The sequence below is a fragment of the Rhynchophorus ferrugineus genome, unplaced genomic scaffold (assembly GCF_030347505.1).
Source record: "Rhynchophorus ferrugineus isolate W39M unplaced genomic scaffold, kcgeb_rfMv2 rfM10, whole genome shotgun sequence".
NCBI lineage: Eukaryota > Metazoa > Arthropoda > Insecta > Coleoptera > Curculionidae > Rhynchophorus > Rhynchophorus ferrugineus.
Genome location: NW_027472589.1, coordinates 672,337 through 691,482, shown reverse-complemented (window position 1 = coordinate 691,482; position 19,146 = coordinate 672,337). Strand labels below are relative to the sequence as shown.

General features: G+C 36.1%; 1 protein-coding gene across 4 annotated transcripts in view; it reads right to left on the bottom strand.

Annotated features, from left to right (window-relative positions):
* Dscam2 (Down syndrome cell adhesion molecule 2) overlaps positions 1-19,146 on the bottom strand; it is a 125,333-nt gene that overhangs the window by 29,286 nt on the left and 76,901 nt on the right. For all 4 annotated transcript variants that reach the window (XM_076416905.1, XM_076416907.1, XM_076416904.1 and 1 more), the window contains exons 4-9: positions 16,326-16,472; positions 14,593-14,710; positions 12,085-12,188; positions 5,509-5,647; positions 5,250-5,452; positions 3,730-3,874 (exon numbers count right to left, since the gene is read on the bottom strand). In XM_076416905.1, coding sequence (XP_076273020.1) covers positions 3,730-3,874; positions 5,250-5,452; positions 5,509-5,647; positions 12,085-12,188; positions 14,593-14,710; positions 16,326-16,472 — 856 coding nt within the window. The remainder of the gene's footprint in view (positions 1-3,729; positions 3,875-5,249; positions 5,453-5,508; positions 5,648-12,084; positions 12,189-14,592; positions 14,711-16,325; positions 16,473-19,146) is intronic.

The window sequence follows — 19,146 nt, the reverse complement described above, 5'->3', positions numbered from 1 at the left end:
ATATCGGTTTAGTATATTGTATACATTTTATAAGCTTAGCTTTCTTTATACCCTCTATTTAGCCCCCTTATTGTATTGCGTATTTCCTTCGTGGTTTCCGATATCGGAGAAACCCTAGAACCACATGGCGCCCATCGAGTAATCCCTATAATGGAAACGTTGTATTGGTTTGACCCACGAGTCGTAAATTGCCAGGACAAAGTGGGCAATTCATGTGGTCTGCTTAGGTTGTATTCAGAGTTGTAAATAAAAAAGAGAGATGGACATCAAATGGCAAATAATCTGAATAAATACATTTTAACTACCCAATTTGCTCATCTTTTCCCAGTCAAAAACTTGCGAAATGTCCAGGAATATTGCAGGGAACCCCTTTATTTAAACAACATACAATTTGGAATACGTAGATTACTTTTCCACGTCCCTAATACTCCAACAAAAAGGAAGAAGGGAACGTCCAAACGATGTCGGCGAATCGTTTATCAGTAAGAGTCCGCGTGTTCGTATTTTTCTCGCCGGATCCAAACTAATTCGTATCCTCGTTCCTTTTCCATCATTGAGCCCGGGCTTAATGAAAATTAAACGACCCCATTCAGATCATCCGGGCCCGCACACACCACGTACATCGTTGCCCTTGTCCGACGCCGTCCATAAAACGGGCTGCCGCGACGAGAAAAATCTCCGCTGCCCCAGAAATGAAAACAAACGAGCGGCGTCCCCCTCCAAATTAACCCCTTAATAGGCCGAATATTTCTTTGGCGCCTCGCCGAGCGCCGTCTTTGTCTTCATTAACTCCCGCAGGACGGGACGTAATTCCGAGGACGCTCGGGTTGCATAACTCCTCGTTAGGGTGGCCCGAGAGGGCGGCGAGGGGAACGAGGGCGACGACCGGGGCGGGGGCGAACACGTACATAGTTCCAAATTACTTTCGGCCGGGGGTACTTGTTACTCGTCCTGCGAGGAGCTTTTATGACGGCGAACCCAGGTCTCCGAAAGGGGGGCCCAGGAATCAACTCGTCGACTTTACGACGCATCACAAAGAGGATGATGGGCAGGTTTATGAACTAATGGTACGTAAATATTTTTATTTTCGCTGTTCCCTCATATTCCTGCGACCCGGTGTGGGGAATGTTTAACCCTGCAAGATATATGTAGATATAACAATAGATTGCGGAGAGGTAATTTCATTTTCTTAGCATTTAAATTGACAGAATGTTCGATCGACTGTTTGGTTGTCGTATTAATATACTTTCGACTCGAAAATTGTGAAATGTAAATCGAAACTGCTTATATATATAACAGGTCAATTGAAAAGTCCCCGGCCTACCATAATAAAACACATTTTTTGTCAGAATTAGTTTTTTTATTCGACATAATTCCCTTCAAGGGTGATACACTGATTATAGCGACCCTTCAGTACCATTTTTGTAGTACGATTTGGGGTTTGTTTCAAAATAGGCCTCAGTTTCGGCGATCATTCTCTCATTCGACGAACATTTCTTCCCAGCTCGAAAGAATGCTCTTTTGTGATCTGAGAACAGGAAATAGTAGCTGGATGCCAGATCTTTTTCTTTTCTGTGAATATACAATTATATTTCCAATAAAAACCTGTGCCTGTTCAAAGTTATTAATCAAAGATTATCTGTGTCTGATTGACTATTTATTTAGCTTCAGCATTTTCAATCAGATAAATTACAGATATTTGGCAGTGATTTGAAATTTGTTAAAACAAGCAAAGCGACAATACATTTGTAACTTGTCGGTTTATAACCTCTTATTATCACTAATGTTTTGCTAAATGTTTCAGACATTTGACAACCCAATGGCATATGCAGGCTGATTTTATTACATGTTAGAACGTATCAGAATACATTATATCTCTTTTTAACTAGAATAAAATGAGAAGGAAAATGTTGGATGGTATTAAAACGGATTTACTAATTGCAATAGGCAATACATTGTATATCTTGATGACGTGAGTTCACTTCTACTTTGGATAGACTATATACAGTTACACCAAAGGGAAAAATCATCCAAAATCGATGGTTACCTCTGTTCCCTGCGGTTTATAGATGGCGGTGGAAGCAACACGTTTTAATCGCGTTCGAGAAAACGACGTCATCGACTCAAAAGTAACCGCGACTCGTCTCAACGCTCGAGATGGAATTGAACCGAGCCACTGTAACTTTTTTATCGGCACTTGCTGACCGAGAACTTCCCCCAATAAATTGTATCGCCGGAAGCTGCCGTCCGTATAAGTCGATCTCTCCTCCAGTTCTCCAACTTTTATATGTCGGCACATAAAAGGGGCCGTCCGCCATTCACCGCAGCCCGACGGAAACGGCGAAGAGAAAAAAGGGGGACACGACTATAAAATGGGGCGCTTCGGTTCGCGAGTGCTAGCGATGTTGGGGAGAGGACGAGGGGAGATTGCAGCAATACGGTCCTACTTAATAAGCACCACGTTGATGGCCATTAGGAATCAGTTTATGTCGTTTATTGCTGAATGTAATAGGGGGATAGGTTTTACTTACACAATTTGATCGAGAAACTAATTTGGAATGAAGTATCTTACAGAGGAGCAGTTGGTTTTGCAGCATTATGTAATATTGATATTTCTAAACCAGTAATACTGTTCTCAGAGACCCCATCTGATGATCCTGTTCAGGTAAATGTGAAATTCATGGACAACAAATACAAATACCCTCCATTCTGGCTAAGTCTTCTTCTCATTCTCTATTATGTGTAAATCTTGATTATTTTATTGCACCTCTCTGTTCTAGTTAATTCTTGCTTTAGGTGCGTCGTAATTTATTTCAGAAGCTCCTCCCTCGCGTCCTTGTTGGTCGCTGAGAAGAAGAACCCTGTTCTATATCCCGATAAAATTACACAATTTTCTTACTCTATGGTATTTAGTTACTATATATTTCAATATTAGACCGCAATTAGAAAACAATTTAAAATTACCATTAGCACCTAGTTATATCACACTTAACACACATATATCATTATTTTTCACTTGATTTTCACGCTCTAGAACTGAAGTTTATCGCATAGTACTTGCATTTGTATGAAATATAAATCGTGGTAAAGTATTAAACTGCTAGTGCCGAGACCTTACCCTCAATGTTTAATATATTAAATATTCTAATCACCTTTTGATGATTGTGATCGGTAGTTTTAAATATACAACATTTTTAGTCACAATATAACATTACATTTACAAAAACAGCCACAAGTATTTGACAACCAACAAAAATGTCCATCTTTTGTGATAGTCAAATTGACTTTATATTTTTATTTTTACCAAAACCTAAGTATCAAACTTGTAACTAAACAATAATTGAGTTTTGCTGTTGGTAAGCAATTTGTTGTAATTATTTGTAGGGACATCATGTCCACTGTAAAGAACGCGATTTTAATTGTTCGAAATAAATAAATTCGAATTCGAATGTTCGACAACGTTAAATTTTATGATTTTTTTTCCCCGGGAACAATATCCAGTGAATTAAGCGTTTTACAACAACACACGCTCCCGCCCGGACTCCCCCGTCTCCCCTGACCCGTATCGGGACGCTGGCGACCAAGAACCGAGGCGAAAGGGGGGAAGCGGGATGCGGGGGAAAAAACGAAACATCGGTGGTCGTAAAGCGCGACTGTTTCCCTTTTTACGACGGGTTCGCCCAAGAATTTATTCAGTCCACGGCGGTTGGGTGAACACGGCGTACTTACCGACCATGGCTGGGCAGCGGGAAGCCGTCCAGCAACCAGGAGATCTGCGGCGTGGGGTTGCCCGAGGCGCTGCACTTGAGCGACACCGCTGGGCCCGGTTGCAGTGTCTGTTCGATGAAGCTGTAGAGGAGGGCCGGAGGTGCATCTAGAAAATGGCCAGAAAAATCGGCAATTAGTGATTTTGCTGTGATATGTAGTAATCGAAGAATATTTTTAAAAATCCAGCAGCACCATCTACCGGATCCAGTTGTCAATCTAAACCATCCATAAATCCACAAAAAAATTTATCAAAAAATACATCAGTCTCGGTTCAACCGTTTAGGAAAAGTTCAGTGACATACACACAGACAGAATTATATACAGTCTCTCCAAAGTAGCAGTGCAGTGGCAGTCAATTTTGCTTCATATAACTTTGAAAATTTTACGTATTTTAGTTTATTTTCGGTTTGATATATAACAATATTCTAATATAAATAAAATAATGTAACAATAATTTTATATTATTTAATTTATTTTAACACTATAGTACATCTAATGCATATATTATCGAAGGACTTAAACTATAGTTAATTAAATAGCCACAATAGTTTGCAGGTTACGGAATTTTGCAGATATTTGACAACCGAACGACTTTAGCAGACTTATTCGGTTACTTTTCGATTTTCGATCCAGTCAGACAGCATTGTATCAGACAGCATTGTATCTCTATTTAACTGGAGTAAAATGAGAAGGAAAATTTTGTCTGGTAATACAAGGAATGTATATAATACAATAGGCAATACACTATACATCTTGATGGCGTGAGCTACACTAGCTATTGGATAAACCATATATTCCATCTGCTTTTTTGGCTACCTGAATGGTGGACAAGTGAGATGGGTTGCTTTGTTTTTATACTTGTCACCTCTTCTTTCCGTTAAATAAAATCGTATTTTCAAGTAAATTAATATTTTTTCTTTTCTAAATTATTTCACATATTACAACTGGCGCAGTTGAAGGTGATCAACGGCCCCTAGCCACAAACTATTCCAATTATTCAAAGCGTTTCTTGGTGTAGTTAAGTGGAGTTCGGGCAAAAGTACCGCAGCTGAAGCTTTAAGGTCGCAAAAGGTGAATTACAGGTGATCAACGACCCCTAACCATAAACTATTCCAAATAACAAACATTCAAGCTTTGATGAAAACCCCTAGTCTGTGGATTTCCGGCACATACACCACAGTTCAAGGTGTATAAATACCAAAGGCACACTGAAGTTGCTATGAATTAACAATAGTTTATTGGAATTTGAACACAAGCTTGCAGGGAAACTGGGAAACCATTCAATTGAGGAATAACATGAAGATTTATAGTTTTTACTATTTTTCTTGAAGTTATTCCATATTTTCTCACCGTATAAACTTTTCTCAGACTTCCAAAAATATTTTAAACTAAAACTAACCAATTCGGTCTAGCCGTTCCCGAGTTTTAGTGAGACTAAGGAACATTAATTGATTTATTTCGGTATAACGATAAAATCTTACCTCCAAGTTGAAGTTCGGACGATGCCTGAGCAGTATCGCCTTCAGCTCGACGAACTATGCACTGATACATGCCACGGTCTTCTCTACCTACGTTATTGACTATGAGGGTCTCGCTGGGACCCCTACCGGTGCTGGGCAACTGTCTACCATCTTTGTACCAGGTGATCAGGTGAGGCCCTCCCGACTGAGTCGATACCACGCACCTTATTCGAAATTACATTTAATCCAGGAAAAGGACGCTGGTTCGCTTGGAGCATACCTGAATTCGGCACTTCCTCCCATGTGAACGCTGAGCAGTGGAGGTGAGATCTCGACGTGAAGAGGCGTAGATACAATGAGGCGTATGTCCGAGCTGGCTTCGCCTCCAGCATTTGAGGCAGAGCATCGGTAAGTACCTCCTGTATTAAAATAAGTTGTTCAACGTTAGGCTAACATTGTCCTGTATCTTATAGAATCTATAATTAGTGATGTTTATATAATTAACAATGTTATTTGTTGTTTTCAGCTACCATTATTTTAGTTTTCGAGCTTGAAAATATTTATATATTTATATAATACTGTTAATATGATATTATGATATGATATGATATCATAATATGATAATATATGACGATATGATTTGATGATATGATATGATATGATGATATGATAGTATATGATATTATGATATGGTAATATGATATCGATTACATTAATTACTACACCTTTATTTATTAAAATTACTAAACACAGTTGACAAAACGCTATGTTCGTTACCATTTTTGTCTTTTTTGCCAGTCTTATTCTATATTCCCTCAGTCATCTTCACTAAATCGTCAGTATCAGAATTATTATTATTGTCATTTACGAGACTACTCTCCCGGACTTTCATTTGTCCGTGGACCATTAATTTGTCTTTAACAATATAAATTATTGTGTAATGATGTGTTGGCCATCTATTAGCTGAAGAGCTTGTGAGTTTCATTGAGATATAGTCTAGCTTCGTGTTTCCCAGCCGATTTGTTCTTTGAATGTAAATATTTTACATTGCTTTATTAACACCTTGTACTGTGCTATAAACCTATACAATTAGAGTTTGTTTTGAGGTCACTACAGGGCGTAACAATAAAGTAGAACTTTGAGTTTGTGCGGTACCCTCAAAATCCAAACCAAGAAAACTTTCTGGGAATTTTTTGGTAATAGTATAGTATAAAAATTTATGGTATTACATGATAGTATTCTTTAATCATAACATGGAATGGTTTAAGAGTAATGAGGAGTAATTTCTAAGCGCAAGAAGGTCGAAGATGTAGAATTAAACAGAAAGTCTTTCCTCAATCGACATATCCACCAGACCTTGTGCTTTCTGATTATTATTGTGCTGTTGAGTGAGGGTTCGGACTCCTGACCTAAGTTTTGGATACACTCAAAAGGCATGTTGTTTTTGCAACGTAGCATTTTAATTTTGGAGAAAACATGGAGAAAAAGGGTCTCTAGCGACGGATAACACTAATAAAATCTGCGAGAGCACCGTTTACACAAAACCAAACCGGATTTTCCTTCCGCCCGAATAATTTATGCAGTTCATCCTAATGATTCCGACCAAGAAACCGAACGCACACACAGATCTCCACCAACCACCACCACCCCCCGATAAGGAAAAATCACGGCCCCGCATCAGCACCCCGTCAGATTATGCTGATTTATCGTTGCAGACGCGGTGATTTCTTCCAGCGAGGCCTTTTTCTCTGTTCTCTCGCCATCCTTTCGACGTGCTCCCTTTCAATCCATCAAGTTCCGGTTCCTTATCGGAGGTGGGCTCATTATTGCGAAGCGTGTGTATGTGTGATCGATGACGTTCGACCTTTTCGCTGACTAGACGCGGGAAAAGGACAACGCGAGCTGGCAGGGAGGTAGGGAGAGAAGGAGGCGGAGGAGGAGAAACCACTAGTCAGACGGTGTTCGTTCCTCTTTCATTTTCTCTTTTTTCTCCCACATTGAAGGGTTCATTTCGAAGAGGCGTGCGGAAATATGAACGGAAGTAAATGAGATATAGTCCGTCTCAGGTAGAAAACAGATTTTTTTTGGTTTCCCATCACCGACCACAAGAATATTCTATTCTCTTTTCATGTTTCATGGTATCTATGTAATACTCACTGATTTACCACGAGAACATCAGAACTTTATAATTGAAAATGTAATATAGTAGCATTTTTTTGAAGTCTCACCAAGAACGAATTTTGAACAAATCGTATCCAAAATTGCAAAAAATTCGATGGATTTAGGTGATATTTCTACAAAATATTAAACTTTAACAGAATAACAGTTTTTATGTAATAACACTTCAATTGAGTGCTAGCCTTCAGTGAGTGTTGCTTCAAGTGTCTAGCCTGACACATAAATGGCGCTACTAGAATTAAATCCATATGTTTTTTAGTTAGCCCTAACCTTTAAATGATGCGTGTATAAATTTGACAGCTGTCTGAAAACTTTTAGAAAATCTACAAAATGATTTAGAATGACCGTAAATTGAAATTGAATGAAATAGCAGACACTCTAAAGATACCAACTGAAGCGTACATCATGTCATTCACGAATATTTGGGTATAAGAAAGCTCTGTGCAAAGTAGGTGCCCCGCGAGTTCACTTTTGACCAAAAACAACAAGTTGATGATCAAGCATAAGAAACCCGAGTTTTTGCGTCGATATGTGACAATAGATGAAACATGGCTCCATCATTTCACTCCGAAGTTCAATTGACAGTCATCCGAGTGGACTGCACATGATGAACACGCTCCAAAGCATGGGAAAACGCAACACTCGGCTGACAAGATTATGGCGTCTTTATTTTGGGATGCCCATGGAATAATTTTGACTGACTACCGTGAAAAAGGACATACCATCAACAGCAACTATTACATAGCGTTATTGGACCGTTTGAGGGACGAAATCGCCGAAAAACGGTCGCATTTGGAGAACAAAAAAGTGCTGTTTCACCAAGACAATTCATCGTGTCGCAAGTCAGTGAAAACGGTGGCAAACATCCATCCATCCATCGTATTCTCCACATCTCGCCCCCAGCGAGTATTTCCTGTTCTCAGGACTCAAAATAATGCTCGCTGGGAAAAAATTTTCGCCGAATGAAGAGGTGATCGCCAAAACTGAGGCCTATTTTGAAGCAAAGGAGAAATCGTACTAGAAAAATGCTATCAAAAAGTTGGAGGGTCGCTATAATTAGTATATCACCCTTGAAGAGATTTATGTTGAATAAATAAAACTGATTTTGCCAAAATAATGTGTTTTGCTATGGTAGGCTGGGGACTTTTCAATTGACCTGTTAGTTGGTTTGAAATTCAATGTTTTTGTCACTAAAATATAATTACCATTTTTTGATTATAATGTATCTTCGATCTCACAAGTGCATCCGCTATATGTGATGTGAGAAACAAATCCTTTGATTTGAAAGAAATGTCAAGCTGTATTTAAAAATCGAGTTAAAGATCCTGAATTAGCTGGATTAATCGTTTGTGAATGTGTGGCCTAGCACTGGCATATATATAATTAGTTGTATTTAGTATGTATGTCCGTAGATGTATTGTTTTTATATATACATATATAACAAAGTGAAATAACAGGAGAAACAGTGAAGATGTTACCCAGAGTTTAAATCTAAAATGTGTTCAAATCAGTGTGATTAAAGTGTTATTAAACTACATGAAGGCTTTTTATGCAAAGCTATCAATTCTGCGGTAAATTTTATTGCCCTTTAAAAATATGTTTTGTGTATTTGGTTATTTGTAAGCTATTCCTTTACTTAATCAATGTATAATGGTTTATTATTACGTTGGCTTAAGTCTAATTTTACTCAAAATTGTTTAGATTGTTTTGGATCTATTAAAAGGTATGAAATGAGTCAGAAATATTCATTCTTCAACAACAAGTAGTTGAGACTGATTTTATAGAGACAATTGCTTTATTATGCTGTTAATATATATTCACCTACCATGCTTGAACTCAAGAATAATAATGTTACGTCCGAAGAGGCAGAAATTTAAATTTTAAATTTAGATATTTTATCGTCTACTAATCGAACATTTTGTTTATATTTTACGTCTAGATTCCGCAATCAAATTTTGAGTTCGTATGGAAGGTTGCCAAGGATTGATGCAACAATTGTTCAACAAAGGCTTAAAAAGCATCTTCCACCTCACCCTTTGTATATATTGCATCCCAGATATAACTCCTTCAGAAGAAAAATTTCATATAATTCATATAATTAAAATAATGAATGTTTTCCACTCGGAATTCATATATAGCTTGGAAGATGATATTCACATGAAACTAGATGTGAAAATAATTCCTATTTGTGAATGGTTTCTAAAACTAAATAAAATCGAACAATTTTGAAACAAATGATTATGGAAGATGAAAAGTGTATTATATAAAATAATATTGGGAGAAACTTCCCAAATTGTTACAAATTCTTGTCAACAGTGTTTGGTGGCATTTTGTAGGAATTGGTTATCATTAGCCTCTAGAACGTTTTCAAACTAATAATTGGACTATTCAATGTAATTTATTAGGATCTAAAATTAATATCAATGAATTCCTTTTGGAAATAACTTTTCCCCCACTTTATTATGATATATTTGGATGTATGTTTTGTTTTCTGACATTTTACTCACACTTAAAACGTTATTTCTCTGTCAGTTTGCGGTTTTATCTCGTGAAAATATCCAGGAAACCTTGATATTGACCCTCGGAGTATTTATTTAATATCAGTTAATGACCTGTACGTGCCTTGTCAGTTTTACTCTAGCTTCTTAGACGCCTCCTGTAAGATGTTAACGATCATTTAATTTTCCTTATCTTCCCTTTTAAATAACCAGATAGTGATAATATCTTCTGGAATCTAAACTGAGTGTGTCACGTGATACAACCTATATTTTAATAACCAGACAAAAGCGAGAAATACAAATAGCAGAAGGGAAAATAAACGCGAGTGTTCCGCCGTCGGTATGCCGACCAGCAAAAAAAAAGATTGTATAGGAGCAAAGAGGTGGAGGAGGAGGAGGAAAAGTCGGCGAGCGTCACTCCAGCTACCTCGCGGGTTCGCGCCGTGCCCGATTTTCCCGCTTTCGAGCCGGGCTGTTTTCCTTTCGACGTTCGTTAATTTATTTTTCTTCGTTCCGTGTCCTATTCTCTTAGTTTTAATATTTGCATGAACGTTGATAAGTCCAGTAATTAAAAGCGCGAGGGAGATATCTGCGTTCCGAGATAATGAATTGTGTCGCGTTGATTATACGGGATGTTCCATCGGATGTTTCGTTATTGTAGTGAGTGATATTTTGACAATTGTGGCACCAACAGAAGTTAGGAGGGCCTGTCTCAGGTTGTTTCTTGTTTTATTTACGTTATTCTTACTTATCTTCTACCATCCATTGACCACGATAAGCTGGAAATAAAAGCGAAGAGATATCTACGTTTCAAGATGAATTGTGTCGCATTGTGTTAACGAAATGTTCCAGCGGATATTTTCTTATTACAATGAGTGTTATTTCGACATTGGCGACAGCAACAGAAGCTGTCTCAGATTGTTTCTCACTTTATATGCATTGCACTTATCGGTCTATATATATCTCATTTTGAGATAACGTGTAAATTGTGTTGGGTTCATTTTACGGGATGTTCCATCGGGTGTTTCGTTATTGTAGTGAGTGAGATTTTGACAATGGTGACACCAAGAGTAGTTAGGAAGGCCTGTCTCAGATTGTTTCTTGTTTTATTTACGTTATTCTTATTTATCTTCTACCATCCATTGACCACGATAAGCTGGAAATAAAAGCGAAGAGATATCTACGTTTCAAGATGAATTCTGTCGCATTGTGTTAACGAAATGTTCCAGCGGATATTTTCTTATTGCAATGAGTGTTATTTCGACATTGGCGACAGCAACAGAAGCTGTCTCAGATTGTTTCTCACTTTATATGCATTGCACTTATCGGTCTATATATATATATCTCGTTTTGAGACAACGTGTAAATTGTGTTGGGTTCATTTTCCGGGATGTTCCATCGGGTGTTTCGTTATTGTAGTGAGTGATATTTTGACAATGGTGACACCAAGAGAAGTTAGGAAGGCCTGTCTCAGATTGTTTCTTGTTTTATTTACGTTATTCTTATTTATCTTCTACCATCCATTGACCACGATAAGCTGGAAATAAAAGCGAAAAGATATCTACGTTTCAAGATGAATTGTATCGCATTGTTTTAACGAAATGTTCCAGCGGATATTTTCTTATTGTAATATTTTCTTATGTATATATATGTTTTGAGATAACGTGTAAATTGTGTTGGGTTCATTTTACGGAATGTTCCATTTGACGTTTTTTTATTCTAATAAATACTATTTCGATATTGGTGACGTAAATAGGAGTTAGGAGATTTAACTTAAAATTCTCTATAATCCTTATAATTTTCATTAAAGTAGATTATTTTAACGGAAAGTCCAAATAGTGAAAGTCTTAAAATGGTCACGACTATATATATGTAAAAAGTGCCATATTTTTAATCCCCAACCTATAGATAATAGTTGCAAAATATATGTATTTTGAGGTGAAAGAGACGAAAGTCCATGTTACATTGCTTTAGTTACTATAATTTTAAGGGTATCTGATATAAACAGAAAATAACTTTTTTTTAAATACGCTTGCCTTTCTATAACTTTAAAACTAGACGTAGCAAAAATCATGACTACTATTCGATTCAGCATAAAATTCTTTATAAACTCTTTGAACTTTTTGATTCGAAAAGAAAATTGCTATTTTTTGTTGCTTTGGCATTGACAGAATACATACCGTCTTCTGCTGTCACTGCTTCGATGGCTAAAACTGGTCCCAGTTGGCGTGTTCTGGGCCCCGGCATTATAAGACTAGGTTCCATCGATCCGTGGTTATACCATCTACAAAAATACTGGTGGATTAATTGATGTGTTATTATCAAGAGTATATTCTTTTACAATGTACATAATAAATACTTAGTATATGTATATGTGTAAAAAATATATTTACAACAAAAAGATTGTATATAATATATAATTAAGCGTACCAAATTCCAACTTCTGATATTTTCATTAACATAATTACCCTAGCTTTCCAGTAATATTCTATTCAGAACTTTCTTTATGTAATTGGTGTGACGTAACAGGAACGACAAAAAGCGCTAATTAGCACCCAAACACCCCTCATCCACGTGTTGAACTAACGTATGAAGGTAAAAGTCGAGGCATCAAAATCTTTTTTAATTGCAATATACATTTAATTAATTAATGAGAACAACGCTACATAATCCAAAAGCCTATGTATTTAATTATTATCGTGTAAAATCCGTAATATTTGTTTATTGAACAAACAATACACAACTAGACTTTACACCCAATTGGAATAACGCAGTAAGAACAGGAACAATAATTAAAGACGAAAAAGCGAGAAGAATATAATTTTTTGGAATAGTGGAAAAATGGGGATAACTTACTTACTTGAAATTCACTAAGAAACAAAATCATGAAAATATGAAACAAGTATATATGATTAAAATAATGAAAAATACTGGAGAGGTTTCAGTTATAGAAAACTAACGATTAGAAATTCTAAAGCGAAAAAATATATGGAAGATGGCGATAACGAAGGAAGTAAAGACGTAGAAAAAGATAAAGAAACAAGAGGATAAAAACGTTAAACTACGAAGAGAAGAATACAAAAATTGATTTGGTTTGGTTACAAAGTACACCAATATCGTATAAAAGAAGTTATAGTGAATAGACCAAAGGGTCAACGGAATGCTAATAGTATATATTTTAAAAGAAAAGCAGCAAAAATGATAAAAATAAATGCATAAAGCATTGACACAAAACAGCATAAAATAAGAACTGCATATAAACCCCAAATATTAAGAAAGCTTCTTCATAAGTGATGATTTTGGTGAAAAGCTATTTTATAACAACTTTCACTGCGTCAATATTCTCTAAAAATGTCGTAAATATCATCCAAAATCAGTGGTTGTATTAGAAAACCTTAATTTTAGTAAAAACTGATAATCTAGGATTGTCATATGTTTTAATGCAAGCTTTGAATGAGAACGCTTTTTGAATTAGATTTTTTGAACTAGTACATTAAAAAGAAAAGATCAACGTCTCTCACATGATACTAGGGATTTAAGAATAAATCTTGATGTATGTAACTATTATTATCATGATTTAAGAAAAGATCAGACTATTTTAAGTCGTATATAGTTGGGTGGAGGAACTGTTATGATTTGGAATGGATTCATTTATGGGAAAATTGATGGTATAAATTATACTAAATAGATCGAAGAACACACAGCCACATATTGAACACAGGTTGCCGGTCAAAATCATATTTTTTAGCAAGACAATGTTGCTATTCATACTGCCAAACTGGCTAAAGAATATAGAACACTGTATACTGTAAGTACTGTAAGTGTACACTGTAAGTTTAAAAAGTTACCAGCGCTTAAGCAAGCGTAAGCATTTTAAAAGCGTTGTATAACTGAAGGATGTTATACAAGATGAGTGGAAGCAGTTATATCAAGGCTATAAGCTATGTGAAGAGAAGCCGAAGAGACTGATCGAAGTTGTGATAAATAGAAGAGAAATAAAAAGTATCCATCAGTTTTTTTATGTTGACCTAATTGTGTTTTAGTTTTTTCGCCTGATTCTAAAACGTATAAGTAAACAATAGCTGTCCTTTTGTAATGTTTATGAGAATACCTAAACTAACCGACTTTATTCGTAAAATCTAATGAAAAATATGTAGTGTGTAGTTTATAGATTAGGAAAGATTTTCTCACATGCAGCCCTTGTGCCCCATGAATCTCACTAACTAAAATAATAACGTGGCCCTTTTTTTCCTCACCCAATTGTTTATATTCTGCGTAGCTCCGTTCCTGTGAAATTTTACCATAAATTGTGTGGTGTGCTAAAGTTTTGTCGAGCAGGCTTATAGATCACGAAAGATGCTCGCACCTTCTCGCCGCTCTTGTGCCCCATGAATCTTACTAACTAAAATAATAACGTGGCCCCTTTTTTCCTCGCCCGATTGTTCATATACTGCGTGGCCTCATTCCTGCGAAATTTTACCATAAATTTGAAAGAGACGGATTCTCTGTAACCGATCCTGCTGCGAGGCGGGCGACGAGGAGGTGACGGGTGGGACGTAGTGAGGGGGGTGAGGAACGGGTCCGAATAGGTTTTACCCTCTACGCTTCTTCGCGTCTCGCTTCGGTTATTAAATTACGTAAGACGAGGGCAAGATATTAGGTCGGCGGGGGCGACGGGACGCACTTACCGATATTCTGGCGAGGGGCAGCCTTGGGCTATGCATATTAGGGCGGCACCTTCGTCCTGAGCCACCGTTACCATGCCGGAGCTCTCTACGATGACGGGTGTCACGATACCACGATGTTCTGTAACAAAATTATTTCTTATCAGGCGGTGGTTTGATAGTGCTGAAGTTGTTGTTCTTAAAACTACATTATAAGATAAGAATTAATAGGTTTTTTTCAATGGAGGGTGATATATAAGGTTCAAATTCCAAGAAGCATCTAAATACTAAAGTACTAATTAGATAGTGTAGAAATTATTAGTCTTATAGTTACTGCTGCTGGTACCACAGGACTTCGAACATACGAAATAAATCTAACTACATCTCTATTAAATTAAATATTTTTTCAATTGAAACACATGTTTCTGCTCAGTTTTATGCGCCATATCGTCGCTATGGATAAGATTCAGGTTTACCATCATCATCCTGAGTCAAAATAAGAAGGCGAAGACTAGTCTGAACCAGGCTGACCCGAATTACACTCCAAAAATTAGCCAAGAAGGTTAAAGCATCGATTTTTTTTAGTAAAAAAGGAAAGCCCTAAACTTTTTTTAACCAGTTGGACGTACCACTTTTATTTATCAAGATAATTTAAAAAATATATGACGAAATTCAGTTAATTAATTTAGCACTTTTTGTAACATCAACACTGTTCTTTCTATATATCTTTCTCTCTTTCTGGTTGTCCAAATAAAGAAAAACTAACGTATCCAATGCCAAATAGTAAATATTTAAAATATATTTTTATATTTGCTATATATTGATTTAGGGAAATATATATTTCTTTTTTTTTCACATTTTTGAAGCATATTATATGGATATTTAGGTTACAAACGTATTATAGTTTGGCTTCATTGAATTACCACTACTATTTATTTGTCATTCTTGGTTATTAAATCGCTAAAACAATTAAATAAAAATACTAGGGGTGTAGGTACTTACTTTAGTTACAGTTTTTGGGCTAGATTTCACTAGCTGTAAGTATACAATGCTGATGATTTGATACATATCATTTTCTTCCCCTGATATCAATCTCACAGCTACACATACTACATTATAAGTAACGTATTTTCTCTGGGAAAAACAAAACGGAAGGGAACTATCGACACGTCTGGTATTCATTTTCATTTTTCTCCAAGAAATTCTATACGAATAGTGTCGAGGCATTTGCACATATCGCATCGGACCGATACGTTTCAATGGCGAAATTGCGCACAATAAAAGACCATTGAAAGCCTCTCCGTATATCGAACATTCCCAACCAGCAGCACTGTGGGGTCCCTGGTTCGATCCACTTCGCTCCCTCATTCATCCCTCAGCGTTTTCTCCTTAAATATATGTGTGTGCGTTTATCGAAATGGAGAACGCCTCCACCTCCTCCACCAGCAGCACCAGTAGCAGCAGCGTCGAACGACAAAGCCGCGTCGTTCCATTGTGATTTGCGTCTCCCGCAGAAGTCGCCTTTTTCCTTTCCTCCCTTCCCCCAACGAAATGAAAATCTCCAGGTCTTCCCCTCTCTCCCCAGGGGAATGCTACTTAAAACATAATCCTGCGACGTTATTTTTTTGTGCGGGACGTGTTTATAGGGACGCGGAGAAAGTTGGACCGGATAATGGACAAAGTTCGTGATTTTTTTCTTAAGTAATTCGGAGACGGTCGAGGGGGAGCCATGGCGTCGGCGAGGACGACACACTTACCGGTGATTCTGACGTTGGCGGCACTACTCACGACCACCTGACGACTGAGGCGATGCATGGTCCTGCATCGGTAGGTGGGGAACTGGTCACTGAATTCGAGATTATGGATGAGCAACTCCCCGGAAGGTAGTTGGTGAAATTTTCCATCTGAAAAAGACGAAGTCGATATCAGAGTTGTGTTAGCAGGCGACAATATTACAAATAATGTAAGATTCTTTATATGTAATAGTTTAAAATAGTTTTTCAATGAGAAATAGTAGAATACGTAACCTGTAATCCTTCCAATAAAACAGCCAATGCACGTCATCAACATCGTCGAACGTATTGTCAAATTCAATTTATAAAAATGTGAATTTTTCTGTCTTATTTTACTAATTTGCATCATTCTAGTTAAAAATAGATAGAATGAAGTCTGACTCGTCCAAACATGTAAGCATATCGATCTATAAACTGTTGTCATATATCAATGTAGATATAATGAAAAAACTCTACTATTGTAGCTGTTTAATTGACTGTAGTTTAAGTCCTTGAATAAACATGCGTTAGATGTACTATACAGTATTATGTTAAAATAAACTATAATAATATAATTAAAATAAATTATATATTATAACTTTCTTTTTCATTAATCTATTTATATTAGTATTTTATTTTTGCATTATAAATTGTGATAACGTGCATTGTCTGTTGTATTGGAAGGACTATATATGTGATTCTACTAATCATTACTTTCATAGATTCGTAACCATTTCGAGAAATGGATAGAAATAATCAGTTTGTTTTCAATAATACTGAGTATTCGAGCCGGCAAGAAAATTTTCATTAGCTATAGTTCATTTAACCAATTCATGTTCCAAAAGGGAACAAGGTGATGAGTATAGCCGCTTTGAACATATATACAGAATATATACATATATATATATATATATATATATATATATATATATATATATATATATATATATATATATATATATATATATATATATATATATAGAACATATAGCTCGCATTTAATTGGTTTGCAAGTGATCCAAATTAACCGGCTAACACCCAAGCTACGCTGCATCGATCTGAACAAGTAATAATCAAAAGGCGTTATGTATGGCGATTACGCAGGATGTGGTGAATCAAATAGGTATCGCTGATTAAAATACATGCAAACAAGAATATAGAATATTTTGGAAATATTATCGAAAAATAATTTTCTATATTGGGAGAAGCAAAAAATAGTTATTCAGAATGTATGAAAAATTGATAATATAAATTTTATGTATAATATATTTTTTTAATATGGAGATAAGAAGAAATAATATCAGAACTAGGCAAAACATGAGGAAAAAACTTGATATTTGGAGTAATATAACAAACGATGATAGGTACAATATTAATGAAATTATAAAACAAAAGCAAATAATAGGAAAGAGCACTAAAGAGAACAGAAAAATTGTTTTAACACTAACTACAAAGATCAAATGAATTGTAATACAAAAGGCAAAAAAAATTAAAAAAACAAATAAAAATTCACGGATATCAAAGAAACTAGAGAGATCGGAACAGACATAGAAAAGGAACAACAAAAGTACATAATAAAATGAATAAAAAAGAAAAGATGGAAGTATAAAAATATCAAAGTAACAAACAAAGAAACCAAAAAGTAGTTATAGTGTCAAAGTTATCATTAAAGAACAAGCGAAAGATACAGTAAGTAAATTAGGAAGGATCAAACTTAATGGAAACGAAGAAAAACGACCCGAATTTTGTCAAATGAACTAAAAAAAAGAAATAGAGGACGAAAACAGAGGAAACAAGATTATTATACATAAGATAAAAAATCAATGGAGACTAACCTAGTTTACAGCACCTAGGAAGCTTCATCAGAACATGTTAAAACAATCATTCCTTAATATTTCACTATTAGCTAACAAAATAACGTAAATTCTTTGGTCTCCTCTCTTTGGAATATAAGTTTTACGAATTACTGTACATGTACAGTAATTAATATCAATTTCACATATTCGTCTCCAGCGGCCTTTTAACGTAACTTTATTGACTCCGGGCGTATATACCCATCGTTATTCTTCATTTCGCCACATGTACCATCGTAATTTCACCACAAATATGACCCGGTATCCGTATAAGTCTCGCCCCTTCGCCACGTTGCGTAATGAGGAATGATTGAAGAAAACAATGTAAACAAATTAACCGCCATCCACGGGATAATGTACGAAGACGCGTAGCCCCGAAGCACCATCGCCGATCGATAAGCAATTTACCCACCACCTCACCCCCCCGTAGCGGTCTTTATTATTATTTTACAAACAACCCCAATTGTTGACATCGACTAATGAAACAATGGCTGTACATTGAAAAAAAAAGCGACAACAGCGAGCAACGCGAAAGGTCGAGGGGTCCGGGAGGTAGGCGAGGCGAGTTGACGATGACGTGCTCGTCAGAATCCAGTGGAGTCGTGAAGCCGAACAAATCTACGAGATTTATAAATATTGTCTAATAGATTATCGATTGTTGGTTGAATATAGCGGTTGAGCTATAAAAGTCTTGTTAGGAAAGGTTTTTATATTGGAAATTATGCGTTATATGTTATACACGTATACGTTTCGAAATACATAATACATACATTTCGAAATCATATGGGTCTGGCAACAAGAATGCCATCTATGTATTAAAATGAACTGACTAATATCCTATACAATATTACTAGTTACCGTCGACCTAACACAAATAATCTGAATGAAATTCTTGCTTTATTAACTGAATCTTGTTATAAGAAATTCTTCAAAAACCATATAACAAATTCTAT